This window comes from Ahaetulla prasina, chromosome 3 (genome assembly GCF_028640845.1).
Source record: "Ahaetulla prasina isolate Xishuangbanna chromosome 3, ASM2864084v1, whole genome shotgun sequence".
NCBI classification, from domain to species: Eukaryota; Metazoa; Chordata; class Lepidosauria; order Squamata; family Colubridae; genus Ahaetulla; species Ahaetulla prasina.
The window spans coordinates 36,732,830-36,756,172 of record NC_080541.1 but is presented as its reverse complement, the minus strand read 5'-3'; the positions used below and the strand labels follow the sequence as shown (position 1 = coordinate 36,756,172).

Genomic DNA, 23,343 nt, shown 5'->3' with positions numbered 1-23,343 from the left:
CCTGACACTTTAATCACTACATCAAACTGACTTTCTAAAATTCTCTTACATGGATGGAATAAAGAATACTATTTTAACATTGTTGATTTTACTACTGACATTTCCTTGTTACCCTTAAGATTTCCACTGCTTAACAATAACAGCAAATATACTGTACGCAAGTCTTTGTATGTTCTGTTATGAAGAGTTCAAGATGAACCTTTCACATCTATGAAAGGAGAAGCTACCCTGAATGCAGATGAATATAATACTAGCATGGAGCCTATGCCACCGTTCTGCTTGGGTGTGTTTAAAGTAACCACTGATATTTTACCAGAAAAATGAAAAAGCAGCATCAAGAGAAAGGAAATGAGACAGTTGAGAGTTATCTAAAATTTTCTGGTGCTAATTGATATGTGTAGGAAAAAAAGTATGCATAATTATAATAATTTCAGTAAAAACTGAATTTAAACAATATAATTTACCACGTTGGAGAAGGTTTTGTGCCTAGTCAGACTGCAACGTTAGTGGTCATTTGTATGTAAAACAGATGGCCAATCAAACCCACATCTTCAAATGGAGAATGTCATCTGACAGTTTGTAAAACAGAATATACACTTCTTTAAAGGTAAAATAATGATCACTTGATTTGTGTGCTTTGAAATACTTGTATATTAAAGATGGGAGGGCCCTTCTGAGACACATTCGTCTGGCACACTAAAGAAAATAAGGCACATAAAAAAAATTAGACTGAGCTTGGGACGCTGTCGTCTTGATTTTTTTGGCCACCCTGCAGTCAACCAACTTCCAAGATTCAGAATATACTTCCTTGGAAATTGCCCTCAGCTCCCACTTTACCTGCTTATAGAAAGACCTTCCTGTTCAATAATTTATTTTTAGTCTGAGTTTTGTTTAATGGTGGTTTTGACAATGGTGTGAGACTGTAAGCACCAATTGTCCTTACTTTGATGCTTTCTGAATCCCTCTAAAAACAGATGGAAAACGTTTGCAAAACATTGCTCCATAATTGACAATAGTTTTAAACTGCATTATAGATATGCCTTAAAAGCCTATTTACTAATTCACTCCCCCCACCCCAAAGGTATATGGAAATTTGAAGGGCAAAAAAAGGTTCTATACAGGGTTTTGGACTTTTAAGATTTTCTTTTTTTCTTTTTGTAAAGTTTTTTTTTTTTACACACAAACAACAACATACAATACATCTTTTCTGAACAAAATATCGGCCAGGAACATGTTCACATCCAATTAGGTCTTTTCCAACACTTCTTACATGCTTTTATCAATATATTTTCTCTCATTTTTATTTCCCTATTTGCATTTCTCTTCAAAATCTAGTCTTACCCTTCACCCCCAATTTTAATCTTTTATCAAATTATCCCTCTTTCCCCCCCTTTTTAAGATTTTCAAGATCATTTCCTTACATTCTATTATTTAAATTGGACATTATATGCGCTCAACAATGACGAGTCTGTCTTGTTTTGCTTTATTGCTTGGTCATTTTGGAGTTGGGCCTGGTCAAATTTAAATGAAAGGGTAGAAGGATAGCATTTTGAGAAAATTTAGGATGGACTTCGATAAAGATAGTCCTTGACTTACAACCAAAATTAGGACTGAATCGTCTGTCTCTAAGCAGTGAGTTGTTGAGTCACATCTGATTTTATGACTTTTTTTGCTGCAGTTGTTTAACAAATAATGCAGTTGATAAGCAAATCAGGCCGTCCCTATTGATTTTGTCTATCAGAAGCCTTCTGGGAAGGTCTCAAATGATGATCATGAGACTCCAGAACACTTCAACTGTCACAGATACATCCCAGTTGCCCAGTGGTGGGATTCAAACATTTTTACTATCGGTTCTATGGGCGTGGCTTGGTCGGCATGGCATGGCTTGGTGGGCATGGCAGGGGAAGGATACTGTAAAATCTCCATTCCCTCTCCCCTCCAGGGGAAGGTTACTGCAAAATCCCCATTTCCTCCCGTTCAGCTGGAATTTGGGAGGCAGAGAATATATGAGGGCGGGGCCAGTCAGAGATGGTATTTACAGGTTCTCTGAACTACTCAAAATTTCTGCTACCGGTTCTCCAGAACTGGTCAGAACCTGCTGAATACCACCTCTGCAGTTGCCAAGCACCTGATATGACTGTGGGGATGCTGTGACAGTTGTAAGTATGAAAACTGATTGTAAGTCACTTTTTTCAATGCCATCATAACTTTTAAACGTCGTCAAGAACTACCTATAGAGCAGTGGTGGGTTTCAAAATTTTTTACTACCGGTTCTGTGGATGTGTCTTCGTGGGTGTGGCATGGCTTGATGGGCATGGCAGGAGAAGGATACTGTAAAATCTCCATTCCCTCCCCACTCTTGGGGGAATGATATTTTTTTTTAATTTGAATTTATATCCCGCCCTTCTCCGAAGACTCAGGGCGGCTTACACTGTGTTAAGCAATAGTCTTCATCCATTTGTATATTATATACAAAGTCAACTTTATTGCCCCCAACAATCTGGGTCCTCATTTTACCTACCTTATAAAGCAGGGGTGTCCAAACTTGGCCCTTTAAGACTTGTGGACTTCAACTCCCAGAGTTCCTCAGCCAGCTCTGGGAGTTGAAGTCCACAAGTCTTAAAGGGACCAAGTTTGGACACCCCTGTTATAAAGGATGGAAGGCTTGGGCCTGGTGGGACTTGAACTTGCAGTAATTGCAAGCAGCTGTGTTAATAACAGACAGACTTAGTCTGCTGAGCTACCAGAGGCCCTTTTGCAAAATCTCCATTCCCACCCCACTCTGGGGCCAGCCAGAGGTGGTATTTGCCGGTTCTCCGAACTGCTCAAAATTTCTGCTATCGGTTCTCCAGAACCTGTCAGAACCTGCTGAAATCCACCTCTGCTATAGAGAGGTTCTACAGTTCTACCACATGCAAAATGCTTCTGGGAAGGAGAAATGGTGTCAGCTATTGTCACAGCTGTGCTGCTACAACTTGAAGTGTGAAAAACCTGTAAAAAAAAAAGGCGGGGGTGGGTGGGTGGAGAAGTTGTTGAGAATCATTGGCTCCTATCCCTTGAGACCATTTATTCTTGTTACAGTAAAGCAAGAGTTTTCCCCATGAACATGCATGGGAAAAGTGTTCTAAAACTTTGGAAGCTAGTTGGAATGTTGGGAATACATTTTGGGCACAGCTGGAATGTGGAGAATACATTTTGTGCTCATTTGCAAAGTCTCTAATCACAAAATAGCTGCTATAGAATAGCAAAACACTACCTTCATTCTTTCTTCCCTTCCTTCTCTTTGGGCAGGGGGCCATACCACAAAATGCTAGCTGCATCATCCCAATAAGTCTATTTCCTTAAAAAAAAGAGAGAGAGAGAGAGAACAAAACTTAGGGGCTGCTTTGCAGGTTCAGAAGTTCAGAAGTGGAAATGAAGTAGATGCTAGAAAGCAGAAGTTTGTCAGTTTCCACATTTTGTTTCAAATGAAAAGATTTTATTTTAAGAAATAAAATGTTATTTTAGGCTTGGTATGTAGATGATACCAGGAAGGACTGCTAGGGCATAATGGTGTCTTCATAGAGACTTTGGTTCTACACAGGGGTGGGCTTCAGATCCTTTAGCAATGGGTTTGCTGCCCTAATGCTGGGTGGGTGTGGCCATGGTGGCATGGCCTAGTCAGCCACCTGCCCCACGGTAGGGGGGGGGGGGGGATTTTTCGCCCTCCCCAGGCTCTGGAGGTTTTCTATGAGCCTCTGGGAGGGCAAAAACTGCTTCCCCCGGGGTCCAGAGGCTGGAAACAGGCCTGTTTCTGGACTTCTGGGATTTCCGGTTGGCCCGTTTTTTGCCCTCCCAGACCCTCCACATGACCTCTGCACTTACCTGGAATGAGGAACGGGCTGTGTGGAGACTCCTGAGAGGGGTGGGGTGGGGTGGGCATGGCTAGCCAGGAGTGGCATTTGGTGGTTCGCTGAACCCCGACGATCCTTGGCTAGAGGATTTCCCAAACCCTGCTGAACTCCCAGGAGCTCCCTGGTTCTACACATGTGCACACTATATGCTGGTTGCAAATATACAAGCTGAAAATCAATTAACAGCATCCATACTCAGACTGTACATGTGTTTCACTATTTTCTTGTTAACATTAACAAGTTAACGTGAACTTAAGACTTTATTATTTCATCGTGCGGGACTGGCCTAAGCGAAAATTTTAAATGGAAAATTTTAACTGGGTTTTATGTCGGTCTATGACCGTTTTAGTTTGATTCGGCCTATTGTGAATATTTGGTTTTAATTTTGCTTTTAAATTTGTTGTTTGTATTTTGTGATGGTTTTTAATATGGCTGTAAACCGCCCTGAGTCCTCCGGGAGAAGGGTGGTATAGAAATTAAATTATAAATAAATAAATAAATAAACATAAAAAGAGGATTTTTATTTGTCAAATAAAGTACATGTATTTTAGTGGTCAATGGCATTGTAGGATCAAATGATCTCAGAGTTAGGAACATGTAAGTTTAATTTAGATATGATGTCATAAATCAATCATACATTTTTCTTTTGAAAGCAAAAGAGGAAAATTGAGCATTTTCAATACATTTCATGAAAATATGTTGGCTAAATTACACTTGTAGGTTTGTTACACTTCTGAATGCTGTAGACATATTAGTTCCTTTTCTGTAATTTGGATGTGAAATTATGATAAGTTTCTATTTTATATTTCAATTCCAGTGGATGCGAGCCAAGGATTCTACATTATACTTAGAGGGTCTGTTAAGCCACAGACAAAGTATTACAAAAGACTGATTGGAGGAAATTTCATTTCAGTGCCTCCTCAGGTAACTTCTGTTAAAAATGAACCCAACCCAACCGAGGTAGCATCATCTGATATGGTAAGTTTAACAGATATCTACCATTAAACAAATATTAGTAGAAATATGTAAGAAGGTCCAATTAGGTACCTACGTTTTTATTCTCAAGCAATTGTTTCAAAATATATAAGGAAAACAGGACTGAGGTGCACAAAATCTGATCAAACGCCTTTAATAAAAACATTTTTTGTTTATTTATCCTTTCAAGTCAATGAAGACTCTTGGCGATTACCTGGACTGGTCCCTGAGGTTTCCTTGGCAACACTATCATAAAATTGTTTGCCATTATCTCCTTCTTAGGGCTGAGAGAGTGAGGACTGGCTCTAGGTCAACCAGCTGGCTTCAAGCCTAAGGTGGGACAAGAATTCACAGCCTCCCAGTTTCTAGCCTGATGCCATAAGACCATCACCTCTGGGTTTCCAAGGATCATCTCCTCTAGGTGGCTAAGGAACTGCTTGAATATGTCAAACAATTTTTCTAGGCATACAACCTTTTTTCTGGTGGTATTTCTATATTTGGCTATCAACCATGATGGGTTAAGTCATCCTCAGAGCTTGGGTCTTCGGCTGATGCTGTGCAATGCCCGGTCCGTGGTTAATAAGGCTCCCTTGATTTGTGACCTTATTCAGAGGGAGTCCGCGGACTTTACGGGCATTACGGAGACCTGGTTGGGCACAGAGGGGGGTGTTCCCCTGGTTGAACTGTGCCCTCCGGGTTTCTGTGCATTTCATCAGCCGAGGGCCCAAGGTAGGGGTGGCGGGGTGGCGGTTGTGATTAAGGAAAGCCTAGAGCCGAGGGAGTCCACTGTGCCTCAGATAGCTGGTTGTGAATCCCTCCTTGTGAAGTGGGGCCATCGGAATCAGATGGGCCTGTTGATTGCGTACCTGGCTCCTTGCTGCGTGACTACAGCCCTACCTGAGCTGCTGGAGGTGCTTGCCGGGGTGGCAGTTGAGATTCCCAGACTTTTGGTCATGCGGGATTTCAACTTGCCATCGGCCGGCTTGTCATCAACGGTAGCTCAGGAGTTCCAGGCTTCCATGACGGCCATGGACCTGATTCAAGTAACTGATGGCCCTACACATATGGGGGGAGGCACACTAGATCTGATTTTTATCTCTGGACAGTGGATTAATGATCTGGAATTAGGAGATTTAGTCACGGAACCAGTGTCATGGTCAGATCATTTTCTCCTTCGCCTGGACTTTCGGACCGCCGCTCACCACCGCAGGGAGATGGAGCCAATGTGTTGGTTCCGTCCCAGGCGCCTGATGGACTTTGATAGGTTCCGGACTGAGCTTGGGCCGTTTCCTGAGGATCTTGCCCACGGCACGACTGAAAAACTAGTTGCAGCCTGGGAACGGGCCGCGGCGGGGGCTTTGGACCGTGTCGTGCCTTTGCAGCCTCTGACCCTGCGTAGATCTCAATTGGCTCCTTGGTTTTCTGAGGAGCTGAGGGAGATGAAACGCCGGAGAAGACGCCTAGAGAGTTCTTGGAGGTCTAGCCGTTCCGAAGCTGATCGGACACTAGTGAGATCTTTTACTAAGACCTACCTAGTGGCAATGAGGGAGGCGAAACGTTCCTACGTTTCCACTCTCATTGCATTGGCAGATAACCGCCCGGCCGCCCTGTTTCGGGTGACTCGCTCCCTCCTTCACCAGGGGGGGCGGGAGGACCCCCTACAGGGACGTGCTGAGGAGTTTAATGGTTATCTATACGATAAAATCGTTCAGCTTCGGGATAGCTTAGACCAAAATTGCGATGATCCAGGCGAGATGACGGACGCACGTTTTGTTGAGGTCGTTTGGGATGAGTTTGAGTCTGTGGCTCCCGAGGACGTGGACAGGTTGCTGGGGAGGTTACATGCAACCACATGTTTACTGGACCCGTGTCCTTCCTGGCTGGTGCTGGCCATTCAGGAAGTGACGCGAGGCTGGCTCCAGGGAATTATAAATGCTTCATTGTTGGAAGGGGTTTTCCCCACTGCCTTGAAAGAGGCGGTGGTGAGACCCCTTCTCAAGAAGCCTTCCCTGGACCCAGCTATTTTGGGAAATTATCCTCCAGTCTCCAACCTTCGCTTTGTGGCGAAGGTTGTAGAGAGTGTGGTTGCATGGCAGCTTCCCCGGTACCTGGATGAAGCCATCTATCTAGACCCGTTCCAGTCCGGCTTCCGGTCCGGACATAGTACGGAGACAGCTTTGGTTGCGTTGGTGGATGACCTCTGGAGGGCCAGGGATAGAGATTGTTCCTCTGCCCTGGTCCTATTAGACCTCTCAGCGGCTTTCGATACCATCGACCATGGTAACTTGCTGCACCGGTTGGAGAGCTTGGGGGTGGGAGGCACCGTTTATCGGTGGTTCTCCTCCTATCTCTCCGACCGGTCGCAGACGGTGTTGACAGGGGGGCAGAGGTCGACCGCAAAGCGCCTTACTTGTGGGGTGCCTCAGGGGTCGATTCTCTCGCCCCTCCTGTTCAACATCTATATGAAGCCGCTGGGTGAGGTCATCAATGGTTTCGGGGTGAGTTATCACCTGTACGCTGACGACACGCAGCTGTACTTTTCCACCCCGGACTACCCCAACAAAGCTGTCGAAGTGCTATCCCGGTGTCTGGAAGCCGTACGGGTCTGGATGGGGAGAAACAGACTCAAGCTCAATCCCTCCAAGACGGAGTGGCTATGGATGCCGGCACCCCGGTACAGTCAGCTGCAGCCGCGGCTGACTGTGGGGGGCGAGTTATTGGGCCCAATGGAAAGAGTGCACAACTTGGGTGTCCTCTTGGATGGGCGGCTGTCGTTTGATGATCATTTGGTGGCCGTCTCCAAGAGGGCCTTTTACCAAGTTCGCTTGGTCCGCCAGTTGCGCCCCTTCCTTGACCGGGATGCCTTATGCACGGTCACTCATGCTCTGGTTACATCTAGGCTGGATTATTGCAATGCTCTCTACATGGGGCTGCCCTTGAAGTGCACCCGGAGGCTGCAGCTAGTCCAGAATGCAGCTGCACGGGTAGTAACGGGAGCCACTCATTGCTCCCATGTAACACCACTCCTGTGCAGTTTACACTGGCTTCCTATGGTCTTCAGGGTGCGCTTCAAGATTTTGGTTACCACCTTTAAAGCGCTCCATGGCCTAGGACCCGGGTACTTATGGGACCGCCTGCTGTTACCTTTTGCCTCCCACCGACCCGTACGCTCACACAGAGAGGGCCTTCTCAGGGTGCCGTCCGCCAAGCAATGTCGGTTGGCGGCCCCCAGGAGAAGGGCCTTCTCTGTTGGAGCTCCTACGCTTTGGAATGAACTTCCCCCTGGTTTACGTCAAGTGCCTGATCTTCGGACTTTTCGCCGTGAGCTGAAAACGCACCTATTTATTCAAGCGGGACTGGATTAAAATTTTAGTGGGGTTATTTATATTTTTAGATTTTAAATTGTTTTAAATTTTTCGGCCACATCATAATATGTTTTCTTTTAAATTTCTTTTAATTTGTATACAGAGTATTTTTACTTGGCTGTACACCGCCCTGAGTCCTTTGGGAGAAGGGCAGTATAAAAATCGAAATAAATAAATAAATAAATAAATAAATGAGTCTAAGGCAGAATACCACTTCACTAAACAAGCTCTCCCATGTATTAATAGTATTGTTTGACATTTACTTCATATTGAGCATTCCTTAATGTCCTTTCGAGAGAGGGAGGAGGGAGGGAGGGAGAGGGGGAGAGAGAAAGAGAGGGGGGGTACTATAACATTGACCTATACCAGGTCCTTAGAAAGGACTCAGTAGTTGGACAAATGACAGATCTAGTCTAAACATCAGGCTGACTGTGCAACCAACCATAATAATCCTTATAGTTTCCTAGTCTTAATTTGGGAGCTCAAGTGGACCATGCTGGCAGGTCTGGGGTTAGTCCAGATCTGAAAATTCTTATTTCCAATAAGTACAATGATCCTTTTTTGGTGATGCATCGTATAAAATTCTGACCACTGCCACAACCAAGCTAGGCGGGATTGCTAGAAATTGAGAATTAACAATAGGTTGTTGGCCCTTAACCAGTAATGGATTTCAGGGGTGAAATCTAAAAATTTTCCCTACCGGTTCTGTGGGCGTGGTTTAATTGGTGGGCGTGGCTTGGTGGTCAGATGGCTTGGTGGGCGTGGCCAATAACAATAAATAATAAAAATAATAAACAAAGTATAAAAAACAATAAGAGGTACTTTCACACTTTATACACACACAACTAACACACACACACACACACACACAATATGCCACATATAGCTTTCTGAGAATTTGTGTGTTTGTGTAGTTAGAGTGAAACACTACAGAAACACACCAAATCTCAGAAAGCTGCACAAATATTTTATTTTATTTTATTTTATTTTATTGTGGACTTCAAATCCCAGAGTTCCTCAGCAAAGCCAACCAGTTGATCACCGAGGAAATAGATTAGCAGAATAGATTGATTCTGTCTGGGCTGAAACTGAAATTAGAGCTTTCGGGCTGGAAAGAGAGCCATGCGTTCTTCAGTAATCAGGTAAGTGCCTTAAAATTTCTACTTTTACTTGTAGAAAACATGTTTTCTACAAGTAAGAGTACAAGTAAAGTTCTGCTGTTTTTTACTTTTAAAGGCCTGTTTCTGCTGAAGCAAAACCGGGTTTTAAAAGTAAAAAAAACAAACCTCTGCAGATGGTGCGGCTCAGCAGAGGCGGGGGGGCGGGGCCAGGGATTTTTGCTACCGGTCCTCCGAACTAGTAGCTGCCATCGCTACCGAATCGCGTGATCCCCTCCGATCCGGTAGCATTTCACCCCTACTACCGGTTCTCCCCAGTTTGCAAGAACCGGTAGTAAGCATTTTGAGTAGTATGTAGATAATAAAGTTGAAAAAGGGTGAACAACATTTTTTTGCAAAAACAATATAGATATGTTGTGGCTGGGTGTGACAAGGAATGGCTGGGAGGGGAGGGACCAGGCCTGGTACCCCTTGACATGAAAGACATTGAGTTGGCCTCGCCTACCCAGTCACATGACCATCAAGCCACACCCACTGTCACATGACCATCAAGCCACACCCACAAAATAAGCCACGCCCACAGAACCGGTAGTAAAAAAATTTAGAACCCACCCCTCCCTTAATGTAGGACATGTACCCACAGAACCAAAGGTTCCTTAGTTTAGTTCTAGCAATTTCTAATACAGACTCCAATCAATGCATATTCAGTGTTAGCAAGTAGTGAATACCTTTTAGCTCAGTTTATTATTGTTTAACAAGAAAAAAACCCCTTGGTTTTATTGAACTGCCTTGCTCTAAGAATATTTGCAAAAAATCTTGGAGAGCGGTGTAATGTAGAAACCGCAATCTCTCTTTAGCTCATCCACAGTGAGCTAAATTAACCTGATTGGCATGAAAAGGTTGGGAGAATGTTGTTTGATTTTTTTGTGTGATAGATGTTATCACTTGCTATAAAAGTATAGTTAATTAAAGACTTTGTTGTATTATTTTATCAGTCAATCTATGCATCACAGGGAAAAATGTCTTTCTGAGCATGCTACAGTTACAGTTTGTAACTGTAAAGCAAATGTACCTTTCTATAAGACCTTATGAATACTTATTCAATAAGGTAAAGGTAAAAGAAGATAAAGTTCCTGCTGCAAGTTTTTTTGCTGGGAATTATCACGGACTGTACAGTAATTGAGACTAAGTTGATTTTAAATTTAATAACAGCGGCAAGATTACTAATAGGACAGTATTGGAAGAAAAAAGAAGTACCTACAGTAGGAGAATGGATATTGAAAGTTGCCAATTTGGCTGAGATGGCAAAAACCTCAGCCTTTTTGAAAGACAATACGCAAGAAAGATATTTAAGTGAATGGAAAAAATGGATTGACTATATTCAAAACAGATATCAGACTAAGAATTATCAGACTGCCTTTGAATGATTAGGATGTATTATTTTTGATTGTTTTGGGGGAAGTTAGGAATTGATGAGAATTGAAGGATTATAATTTAGTTAGGAAGGGAAAATTTTTAGTATATGTTTGCTTTATTTTTACTATACCTTGTGTTTGTTCCGGGAAGTCAAAATTTTGTAAAACTTTTTCAATAATAAAAAAAAAGGTAAAGGTAAAGGTTCCCTTCGCACATACGTGCTAGTCATTGCCGACTCTAGGGGGCGGTGCTCATCTTCGTTACAAAGCCAAAGAGCCAGCGCTGTCCAAAGATGTCTCCGTGGTCATGTGGCCGGCATGACTCAACACCAAAGGCGCACGGAACGCTGTTACCTTCCCACCAAAGGTGGTCTCTATTTTTTCTACTTGCATTTTTTACATACTTTCAAAACTGCTAGGTTGCAGAAGCTGGGACAAGTAACAGGAGCTCACCCCATTACACGGCAGCACTAGGGATTCGAACCGCCGAGCTGCTGACCTTTCGAATCAAAAAGCTCAATGTCCTAGCTCCTGAGCCTAGCCCCTGAGCCCTTTTACTTATTCAATACTGATTGAATAATAAATGTAATTTAGTTTTGCAATATTTTGCTACATTAATTCTGGCATTGAGAGCTGGCTTGGTATAGTTATTGAAGCTAGAACCCAGGAGATCATGAGCTCTAATGCCATTTTGGGCACAAAGTCAGTTCAGCCAGTCATTTTCTCTCAGTCCTAGGAAGGACGCAATGGCAAACGACCTCTGAATAAGCTTGCCAAGAAAACTGCAGGGACTTGTCCAAGCATTTTCTGAAAATTAAATATGACTAAAGAGAAGGAAAAAAAATATTCTGGCCCTAACAACAATTGAATACCTTTTTTTTAATTACACCATTTTATATGTCCTGGAAAAATTGACAATAAAACTATACTAACACCATTTATTGAAGACTATTGCATAATTATTCTAATTTTCCAAATTATTAAAACAAAACTAAATAACAAAATAGGTACTGCCATCAGAGATGATTAGCTGAGCCATCTTGATTACAGCTTTCTAAACAATCTGAAAATACTTTAATATAATGCAATTTTAAGAGGAGGAATTCTCATTTGCGAATTTTCTTTTGTTTGGTTAAGCCTCAGTCACCTTTTGAAATAGATGAAAGGAATTCTACAACATATGGAATTCTAAGCTAATACCCATCACATATTTGCTTAACAATTTCATTTTTCATCTTAACTAGGAGGTAGGCACCCCTTAGATCAGGGGTGTCAAACTCAATTTCATTGAGGGCCTCATCAGGGCTGTGGTTGACCTCAGGGTGGGCATGGTCAACTGGGTGGGCATGGCCAGCTTGGTGCCACTCATGGGTGTGGCTGACTGGGTGGGTGTGGCCAGCTTGACACCACTCCCCACACTGCTGGCCTGTTTCTCTTCGCATTGGATAGACTGGGCAAAGCTGAATTGGGTAGACCAGGCCGAAGTGATGCGGGCCAGCCCCCTACATTTTCCAGGATGGCCCCATGGGCTGGATCCAACCATATAGCAGGCCAAATGTGGCTCTGTGCCTTGTATTTGACACCCCTGTCTTAAATGCCTTTATTAGAATTGGTTGCATGCAAGCCCAGATTTGTTGGTATATCCTCTTACAAATTTTATGCATTTTCATGTTTTAATGAGCCTTATGGAAGTGGATTTTATGTTGTTTTATGTTACATTTCCTTATAGCTCTGTTGGAAGTGAATGTGTATGCTCATTGCAATGCTGCCTCATAGGCATGTTCTGATTTTGTTATTTCTCTAGTTCACACAGCTCACATTTATAATATTTTTTAAAATATAATTGTATTGAAAGTTTAAAAAACAAAAGTTTGATTAATACAAACTAAATAAAGTAAAGAAAGAAAAAAGTAGAAAAAAATTAGTAACAAAGGCAAAAGGAAATGAAGAAGTAAATTCTGATCATTTTTACAGCAGTTATAAGTACAATTGTAGTTATATTTACTACTTTTTCTAACGTTATATCACAACTCTCTTCTTTCTATAATCTAGCCTATCTAATCATCAAAACCATAGCTTCTAAATTCATTTTTTTCTGTTTTACATACACTAAAAATCAAAATTACTTTCCGAGAAGCAATAAATATAGATATTGTCTTTTCTGCAATCAAACAGATCCATTTTGCCATCCCAGCAAATTCTATAAGCTTCATCAACCATTCCTCTGTTGTACTTAATGCCAGATCTTTCCATCTTAGTACTACAGTAATCTTGCTGTGGTTATCATATATATAAAAAAAGTTCTATAACTTTTTTTACAACTATTTCTCTACTAGTCACAAGAAAAAAAGTTCTGATTTCAGATATAGTCAAAGTCAACTGTCATGTCCACTGAACTTTCTTGTTTCTTATTAGCAATTATTTTTGTATTCCTTGAGGGCAAATGGCGTTCATTTCAGTATAAGTGGTTCAATTATACATCTTTAGATCCCTTGAGACAGACAGTTCATGATGCATTGCTACAACCTATCATCCACATGCATACATCCACCTTATGCAAAGAGCTTTTTCTTGTATTTGTTAATGAAATTAATCATATGGATCTTTAAGCAAATTGTCAAAGTATTTGAAGTCAACATAATCTGTTTTAGTTAAACGGCAGGGTCTGCATCTTTATAAAATAATATAGCTGAAAGAGAAGGATCGAGGAAATAAACCCTGTGAATCACAGCCAAAAGATGAAAAACCTGAAAACTAATTTAGTATTAGAAAAAAGCACACTCTATACAAAAATATTAGAGATATGATTCAGCTTTAAATGAATTTAACATTCTAAGTAACAGCAACATTTGAATTTTTGTCTCTTCTTCTTTTAAAAGAGTACTAATTTGACTGTAGAGAATTTGGCTATAAAAGCATGTTTGCAATTTTCTCTGACAAAGGTCACTATTCAAAAATACATTTCTAATTGGGGATGGACAATAAAAACCAGCCTGATTTGTTCTGTGGGTTTAGTTTCTTTCTTTTGGTAGGGATATGTATACAACTGGGAGAAAATTGCAAATATTGAGATGGACAAAAGTAAGAAAGTAATTTTCTGCTTCATTCTTCAAGTGGTGTTTATAGTAGCACCCATCTGGAATTAGTTTCAGGGAGCTGAGAACATTAACTTATGGCCTAATGTAATCAACTTCCTTAATATCTATTTATTTCACAGCATTTATATACTTCTCCACTTACGGACAATGTAGATTGTACTATACACAGTTTTCAGGGTTTTCTGAAATGTCAACAAGAAGGAAACAAGTACTGTGTGCATTTGGGAGCAGTATGTCCTCTAATATGGGAGCAGCTATAGGAGGCGGCTGCCTTCATCGCTTTTTCCTTTATCAGAGTAGGCCCTTAAATAGGTTACCTTTAGAAGTAGATACAGATACATCTTTCATTAGGCAGTCCCTGACGGAATGGGACAATTCACCACAGCCATCTTGTCACAACCATCTCTCCATGGCCATCTCACTGTGACCAACTCACTGCAGGACAATTTGCTGCAGACAATTCTAGTAGGATAATTCAATGCGATAAAGGGCCGGTTTAGCTCACGCTGGTAAAGCCTGTTATTAAGAACACAGTAGCCTGCAATTACTGCAGGTTCGAGCCCGGCCCAAGGTTGACTCAGCCTTCCATCCTTTATAAGGTAGGTAAAATGAGGACCCAGATTGTTGGGGGGGCAATAAGTTGACTTTGTAAAAAAATATACAAAATAGAATGAGACTATTGCCTTATACACTGTAAGCCGCCCTGAGTCTTCGGAGAAGGGCGGGGTATAAATGTAAAAAAAAAAAAAAAAAAATGTTATCCACCACTGTTTCTTTGATATTATTTCCATTTTTGTCAATTTTTGTCAAAGAAACAGTGGTGGATAATATTTATCCTGTCTAATTATCCCATGTGGAATTATCCCTGGCAAGTTGTCCCATAGTGAGTTGGCCTCAGTGAGATCGCTGTGGTGGGATTGCCCACATCAAGTTGTCTTGTCTCAATCCCTGATGTGTTCTATTGTTTTCAGGAGGGAAATTCCAGTGGCAGCAATGACTAAACCCACTGCTGCCTTGATTTTCTTCAACCCATTCATCACTATTGTGGAACGTTTCAGTGATTTTATACAACTATTAAAAATTTCAGTTGTCATCATGAATATAAACATCCAGGGTATATGTTATAGTTTTGCCTACAACAAGTTGCAGAAGTGATAAAATACAGTATATGATACTGATGCATATTTTTATAATTGTTTAAAACATAAAGGAATCTTGAATATTAATTTCTATTATTTCTTTTTAATTATTTTGGAAGTTTGGTGTAGGGTGCTGTTTTGGGACTTTGGTACCACTCCCTTTAAAGATGAAACATGATGTGCTTACTGTTCTTACAGAGGAAAACTGTGATTTTATCAAAATTCCATCCATCAATTACTTAAGGGTAAAAGAGGTAAGCATTTTGCATAAGAATGGAGAACCTGTGGATCTCCCATTCTTGCTGATCTTCTGTTCCCAGTGTTTTCAGCTCAGGATCTATAGCATTTTGCCATTGTCCAGAATGCTGTGGCTTCTTAAGAATTACTTATTTGTTTAAACTTGTTTTGAATTTTCGTCTTTGAATAAAATCCTGAGTGTAACCCATGAAATAAAGCACAATGCAACGGCTGGACACTCAATTTTTTCCTTTCTCGCCCCCTCCCAAGCCACAAGCAAGGAGAGTCAGAAAAAGAAAAAAAGCAATAAAAAACCCACTAAGCTGTTATAAGCTCCTTAAATTTAAAATGCATCTTCTTATACTTAAAATATTGTATTCAGTTTTTTATTATTATTTTATAAAGTACTTAAACACCCCAAGAGAGACATGAGCAGATCCTGAACAATTGATGCTACATTCCTATTTTTGGTAGTCAGAAATTGGATGCTAAGTATTGTATGAAGCAGCCCCCTAATGAACATGTTTGAATGACTGATAAGGTGGTGAAAATTAAAACATTCTTTTATCATACTTTCCAGGCTTCCGTCCACTAGAAAAAAATGCTGGATAAAGAGTCAATTACTTTCGCCCAAAGAATCCTGATTAAACTGGTAAAGGGCAAGCTTCCCTGAGCCTCATTTTAAAAACTCACAGCATAAATGAGCTCATTCATTTTCAGTTCCAAGAGAGGCTTCATTAAACCAGTTCAATCAGTCAGTGGTGGGATTCAAGTAATTTAACAACCGGTTCTCTGCCCTAATGATTTCTTCCAATAACCAGTTTGCCAAACTGCTCAGAAAGTTAACAACCGGTTCTCCCGAAGTGGTGCGAACTGGCTGAATCCCACCACTGCAATCAGTGTCTTTTCCCTTTACTATCAACCTGTATTCCAAGGCTTTATCACTAACATATCTGCCTTTCCCAAACATGTGTGTTGTGGCCTGCCAGCAAAGCTGGCAGCAGATTCGGAGGTTGGGGAGGAACATGGGCCAATCCTGGAGTTTGGGGAAGGCTCTGATGAGGGCTCTGCATTGGAGGAAGAGAGGGGGCCAGGGCCGGATGCCAGTTATCAGCTGCCTTCAGAGGCAGACATCAGTGAGGCAGACGAACAGCTGGAGCCTATTCCCAGTGTGCGCATGCACAGAGTTGCCAGACGAAGGGAACAGCTAAAGAACAAGGGTCAACTTGGGAGTAAGGCCACACGTGGACAATGAATGGCTCCTCCAAGAGGGAATAAAAGAGGAGTGAAAGGGGAGTGGAGTTTGCAGGAGACAATTAGTTCACCTAATTGGTTTGTGACTCTCCGAGACTCCTTGCCAAGTTTTGAAGATATCAGCCTGGCAGCTCTCCAAGCCAGATAAGGTCTCTGACTGTAAATTCTCCCTTGAAAGACATTGCTGAAGGTGAATGAGAGGAATTCACTGTTTGTTTAATAAAAGGGGTTTTGTTGGGACCAGGATTCTGCTTCATGCTTTTTGGGGAAGCCTAGGCCAGAACAATAGCTGATGAGGGGATCTGAAAATTACAATTACAGTAGATCCTTCAGCAATGATGCTGATATCTCCATACATTCTAACATTACCCAATGGCCCTAATTAATAAAGGTCAGATTTTTCCAACTTGGTAGCTCCAGATACATAGGTAGCATCCTAGTCTCTCTTCCATATCCCAATTTTGGCTTGGGATTGGTTGAAAGAGTTTAGAGGGTGTGACGGGTGCTAAGTTATGAAAGGGTTTTGCCTCAGAAGGACCTATCAATGGCTGCCAATAATATTACTAAAAATCATTGCTTCAAGATACAGACTTAAATAAGCACAGACTGGACTTTTAAAAATTTACAGTATTATTTACATTTCTTTTGCCTTATTAACATATGTCTTCACGTGCATTTGTATTAAATTGGAGTAATTGCCTTTTGATTAACATTGCAGAACCTTCTGTTTCGAAGTGGACCTGGAAAAATCAAATCAGTTACAATTTATTTCTGTCCTGATGGATGCATTCCATTAAAATGCTGCTCAATAACTATTCACATGTGAACTTCAACTTCCAGAATTCCTAAGTAGTTTGATGGGGATTTTGAGACTTGTAATCTAATGCATTTGAAGGAAGGCAGGATTCTACCTGTCTATATGTTTCAATCAATCATGGAAGAGACTGGCTTATGTTGTCCAATAATCTATGGACATATCTAAATACGGTGTCACACAGCTACTTTTCTAATTCAATCTAAATAATTTCATTCTAATCAATATATATTAATATATTGATTAGAATGAAATTATTTCATAAAAATATTAAATTGTCATAAAAATTATGCTCATAGAATTCTTATTAAATGTGAATCCCATACTTGATTCCTTCTAGGAATCCGTCCTGTCTGTTTTTCACATCTGTTCTCTTTTTCTTACGATATTACTGCTTTTGTTGCTGTTATTAGTCGTGTCCAACCCATCGCGACCCCATGGACAATGTTCTTCCAGGCCTTCCTATCCTCTACCATCCTCTAGAGTCCATTTAAGCTATACTGCTTCAGTGATTCCATCCAGCCACCTCATTGTCTGCTGTCCCCTTCTTATTTTGCCCTCAATCTTTCCCAGCATTAGGTTCTTCTCCAGTGAGAACTTCCTTCTCATTAGGTGGCCAAAGTATTTGAGTTTCATCTTCAGGATCTGGCCTTCTAAAGAGCAGTCAGGGTTGATCTCCTCTAGGACTGACTTGTTTGTTCGCCTTGCAGTCCAAGGGACTCACAGGAGTCTTCTCCAGCACCATAGTTCAAAGACCTCAATTCTTCGGCGCTCAGCCTTTCTTATGGTCCAACTTTCACAGCCATACATTGCAAGTGGGCTTACTGCTTTTACTGCTATCTAAAACTGAAACTTTATTTCAGGATATAGCAAAACATGAACAGCAGGCCAAGGAACAAGTAATCCGTGGATCTCCATTTTATCAAAACTGGCCGATGATATTTATATTTAAGTTAACTGCTCAATTAAAATGGAGGAAGTTTCCAACAGACTATGGTGAGTATAATGTAATATGCATATCAGCATCCATATTGATATCCATATGAAAATCATCATCTAAACAAGAAACCTTTAAAATAAGGTACAAGGCGCTGTACCTTAAAAAAGTGGATGGGATACACTTCCATTATATGGAAGAGGTCATGCAAAAAACTAAATTTAATTTCATTTCAGATTAATGTATTCAATTCTCCATGAATCTAACATTTCTCCCAACGACACCTCTGGGATTTATTAATTTCCAGAATCTCTATGGAGATTCTTAGTCATCCAGGTTATGGTTGTCCCAAAGGTGCTTGTTCAAGAGGCAACTGGACTTTCTGGTTTTTCTTTGAAGATGTTTCACTTCTCATCCAAAAAGCTTCTTCAGCTCTTACAGAGTTGAAGAAGCTTCTTGGATGAGAAGCGAAATGTCTTCAATGAAAACCAGAAAGTCCAGTTTCTTCTTGATAAAGCACCTTTGGGATAAACTCCAAAATGTAGAAAACTGGACAAATAAGCCCGTCCCAGGTCATATTTAAACAACTGTACATCTCTATAACTGTTGGTTTGCTACAAATTTGTAATCCAGAATCTAATTCTTGTTCCTTGTGATTGTTATAAATTACTTGAAAAAATAAATTGATTATGTAATTTTTCACATGCAATCAATAATGAGTTGGGAATGAAAAATGTGGAGTGAAATAACACTCTTTTATGCTTTCTTGAATTGATTATGGGGAAATGGAAGGAATTAGATAAAAATTGTCCTTTTAATAGTAATTTTCTTTTGGCATCATCTGTAGCTTTAGCAATCTCTCTCTGTATTTGTATATGTATGCAGAAATAAAATATGGCATTTTCATATGACTGAACAAAGATTCTAAGTATCCACTCTGTAATCTAGAAGGAAAGATAAAAGTGAAAAATATCTTTAATTAATTATTTTAAAATGCTTATAATCCTTTTTTTGTTGTTGCCATGACTGTTGTGCAGCTTGATTATCTATCTCAGAGTGTTTCCCAATACTTAACAGTGTTAGCTGATAAAAGGGATTTTTTTTAATGCTAAATTCCATACTTTTGTTGTTCAAATAATTTATATAATTACTCTTTTGGCTGATCTTATTAAAATCGTAATTTTCAGTTGTTTCCATTAACTTTGGAACACAGATTTGTTAAGGATAAGCAAGTCCTTGTTCTAAATATTTCTAGTATTTCTAAGTATTAGAAATTAATGTCTGATGAATTTCATAGTATTTTACAATGACATCCTTTTTTCTGGTTCTTTGTAAATTTTTAATGTTTTAATTCTCAATGCTGAATTTTTAAATTTTCTGTGTTATATATTATGTTTGTATGTTGTTGTATGCTTCCCAGCATATACACTTAATATTAAATGTTATTGAATTATTTAATAAAATTATTAAATAGTTATATCAAATAAAATGGATCTTCTAATCTCACATTACTGAATACCGAAATGTTGCATTCCTCCTTGAACATCATGCAAAAACTTTTGACAGACCAATGTATAAACATGCAGTAAGAATGTGGAAATCTCTCACTAAAATAAAACTAGTCTGAAGCAGCAGAATGCAAGTAGTCCTCGACTTATGACCGCAATTGAGCCCAAAATTTATGTTGATAATTGAGACAGGTATTAACTGAGATTTATTCCATTTTATACCATTTCTTGTCAGAGTTGTGAAATGAATCCCTGCAGTTGTTATGTCAGTAATATGGTTGTTAAGTGAATTTGGTTTCCCTATTGACTTTGCTTGTCAGAAGGCAACAAAAGGTGATCATCACGTGACCTGGGACACTGCAGGTGTCGTAAATATGAGTCAGTTGCCAAGCACTGAATTTTGATCACATGACCATGGGGATGCTGCAATGGTCATAGGTGTGAAAAATGATCTTGTCACTTTTTTCAGTGCTGTTGTAACGTCGAAGAGTCACTAAACAAACTGTTGTAATTTGAGGACTACATGTACCATATTTTGGTCCTCTGAAGACTTGTTCTGGGAAAAAAAAAGGCTCAGATGACATCCTTGTTAAAACAGGCTTTCTTGCACCTGAGACTGAATCTCTATAGCCCAAAGAAGTGAGCAAAAAAACCCCCAACAACCCCAGAAAGACTGAAGGCCTCAATGCCAAGGGAAATTGAGTTTCAAAAGTACTAAACAATAAAAGTAAAGATTGTATCATTAAATTTTATTTTTCTGTACTGTTGAGATTATATCGCTCCATTTGCCTTTCTGAATGTAATTCTTCCCATCCAGCAATTCCATTGCTAATCAAATAATAGATATTTGCTCAAAAAAAAAACATTTAAGTTAGTTTTCAAAGTATATTTCCAGAACACAGATACTTGTTATTAGAGTCCTTTCCAGTGGTGGGTTTCTACCGGTTCTCTCCAATTTGGGCGAATCAGTAGCGATGGTGGTGGGAGGCTCCGCCCACCCACCCAGACATCATCACAGACGCTCTGCGCATGCACAGAAGCACCACGCATGAGCGAAGCATGCATGCTCACAGTTCTGAACGGATAGCGAAGATAAGTGAAACCCACTACTGCTCCTTTCTCTCAGTTTTAATGAGAGACTTCTATATTCTTACTGCATGTTTATGCATTGATCTCTCAAAAGTTTTTTGTACAACATTCAAGGAGGAAAGCAACATTTCTTTTGAATCTGGAAAAGGATTAGCACATATAGTTGGTTTAATCACATCTGGCCTTTATCTGGAAATAATGGAATAGAATAGAATAGAATAGAATAGAATAGAATAGAATAGAATAGAATAGAATAGAATAGAATAACAGAGTTGGAAGGGTCATCTAGTCCAACCCCCTGCTCAAGAGGGGAGCGAACCGGTAGAAACCCTATACAATTTCAGACAGATGCCTGTCCAGTCTGTTCTTGAAAGCTTCCAGTGACAAAGCTCCCACAACTTCTGAAGGCAATCTGTTCTATTGGTTGATTGTTCTCACAGTCAAAAAATTTCTCCTTGTTTCCAGGTTGAATCTCTCGTTGATCAGTTTCCATCCATTATTCCTTGTCTGGCCTTCAGGTGCTTTGGAAAATAGCTTGACCCTCTTCTCTCTGTGGCAGCCCCTCAGATATTGGAACACTGCTATCATGTCTCCCGTGGTCCTTCTCTTCACTAGACTAGCTATACCGAGTCCCTGCAACCGTTCTTCATATGTTCATATGTATCTTCACATGTCAATCTTATTTCTAATTTTCCAGTAGGAATCTATTACCTTTCATGGTAATATGAATTGGATTTTGTTATTCTGTTACAAATTACATAGAACATATATGAACATTAAAAAGAAAGTTGATTGTACATTTGTTAATGAGACAATCACATAAATGAATAGGCTTAAATTATGGAATGTTCTGCACAACGATGGATTTGCCAGTGTGATGAGAGGTACAAGATGGAAATAATTCATCCGTGAAAATAAATGGTATGCTTAGTGAATAGTTCTATACTGAACAGGGTATAAGACTGGGATGCTTGATACTATCCCCTTGATAAACTGCTTTCAAATAAATTTTGGGTGAAGTTAAAGGTGTTCTTGGAAATTGAACATTAGAGTTTAAGTATTTTTTCAGCTCATGCTGCTTTGTTGGCTGAAAACCTAAATGATTTGCAGGAAATGTTAGACTAAATAAAGCAACTAGAACTATAGATTGAAATTAATATCTCATAGACCAATGTAACTGCACTTGACAGGGACAATGAGATGGACCACTGAGAGTTATATTCCATTTTTCAATAACTCTTGCTATTAGTTCTGAATCCGCAATCTTTTTTCTTACAACTAAAACTGCAAATATTATTTAATCTTTGTTTTCAGACTGCTTTGGAAGCTGTAGGTAGGTAGGTAAATCATTGTTATGTCAATTCAAATATATCAGTAAATTCTGGCTTATACTAAAGCCAAAATTGATGCAACAAAAATGACATAAACCTATTTTTGGTCCTTCAAACATGGTATAAAGAATCATTACTATCAATAACAGATATCAGGGATTATGAAATCAGTAGACCAAGAATATTTGAGAAATCAATGTTGGAAAAAATGGATTTAAAGAATCTAGAACAGGGATGTCAAACTCAATTTTATTGAGGGCCACAACAGGGCTGTGGTTGACCTTGGAGGGCTGGGTGGGCATGGCCGACTGGGTGGGCGTGGCCAGCTTGACATCACACTGGGCATGGCTGACTTTGTGGGCATGGTCAGCTGTGTGGGCATGGCCAGCTTGATGCCACTACTCAAACTGCTGGCCTGTTTCCTCTTTGCATTGGGTAGACTAAACCAAAGTGATGCAGGTAGACCAGGCCAATGTTTCCTCTTTGCATTGGGTAAACCGGCCCAAAGTGATGTGGGTAGACCAGCCCGAAGCTGGCTGTTTCCTTACATTTTCCAGGATGGCCTTGTGGGCTGGATCTGACCACAGATCCAGCCCACAGGCCTTGAGTTTAAAACCTGTTCTATCCCCCTCAACCACAACCAAAAAGACATGCGAGCTGACTATATTTGCCAGCAATTTATTCCTACTACACATATCAGTTCTGGCAACGAACCTGCAATTGCCTGCCAAGTCCTCCTATCTCTTCAGTTCAACTGTGGTCTGTTGCTGGAGCAACTCAGAGTTCAGAAATAAACAGAAATCCAGAAGCCAATTCCTTAGTCTCGCAATAAAGCAGCCAAAGTTTCCAAAAATCAGTTTTTGTCCATCACGAAGCCCAATGGCAGCTCCACCCACTTTTATACCTTGTAGGTTGTGGCTCCGTGACTCAGCACTCCCTGGGCCAGCCCCTCCCTTTCCTTTGCTGCGCAAGTTTCCCTCGGCGTCGCTGCCTTCCATCTAGCCAAGTTTGATCCTCCTCAGCTGAGTCTTGGGGCGTTGCCAGGGAGAAGGAGAGGTCAGGGGAAAGAGGCCATGTTAGATCCTCCTCCTCCAACTGGCCTGCCTCTGGAACCTGGAGCAGAGACAGAAAGGAAGGTCCTGCAGAGGGAAGCCCTGTCAGCTCTTCCCC

General features: G+C 40.5%; 1 protein-coding gene across 1 annotated transcript in view; it reads left to right on the top strand.

Annotated features, from left to right (window-relative positions):
* CNBD1 (cyclic nucleotide binding domain containing 1) overlaps nt 1-23,343 on the top strand; it is a 134,741-nt gene that overhangs the window by 91,904 nt on the left and 19,494 nt on the right. The window contains exons 6-10 of the mRNA XM_058175097.1: nt 4,711-4,826; nt 6,938-6,972; nt 8,611-8,620; nt 15,123-15,257; nt 18,172-18,304. Coding sequence (XP_058031080.1) covers nt 4,711-4,826; nt 6,938-6,972; nt 8,611-8,620; nt 15,123-15,257; nt 18,172-18,304 — 429 coding nt within the window. The remainder of the gene's footprint in view (nt 1-4,710; nt 4,827-6,937; nt 6,973-8,610; nt 8,621-15,122; nt 15,258-18,171; nt 18,305-23,343) is intronic.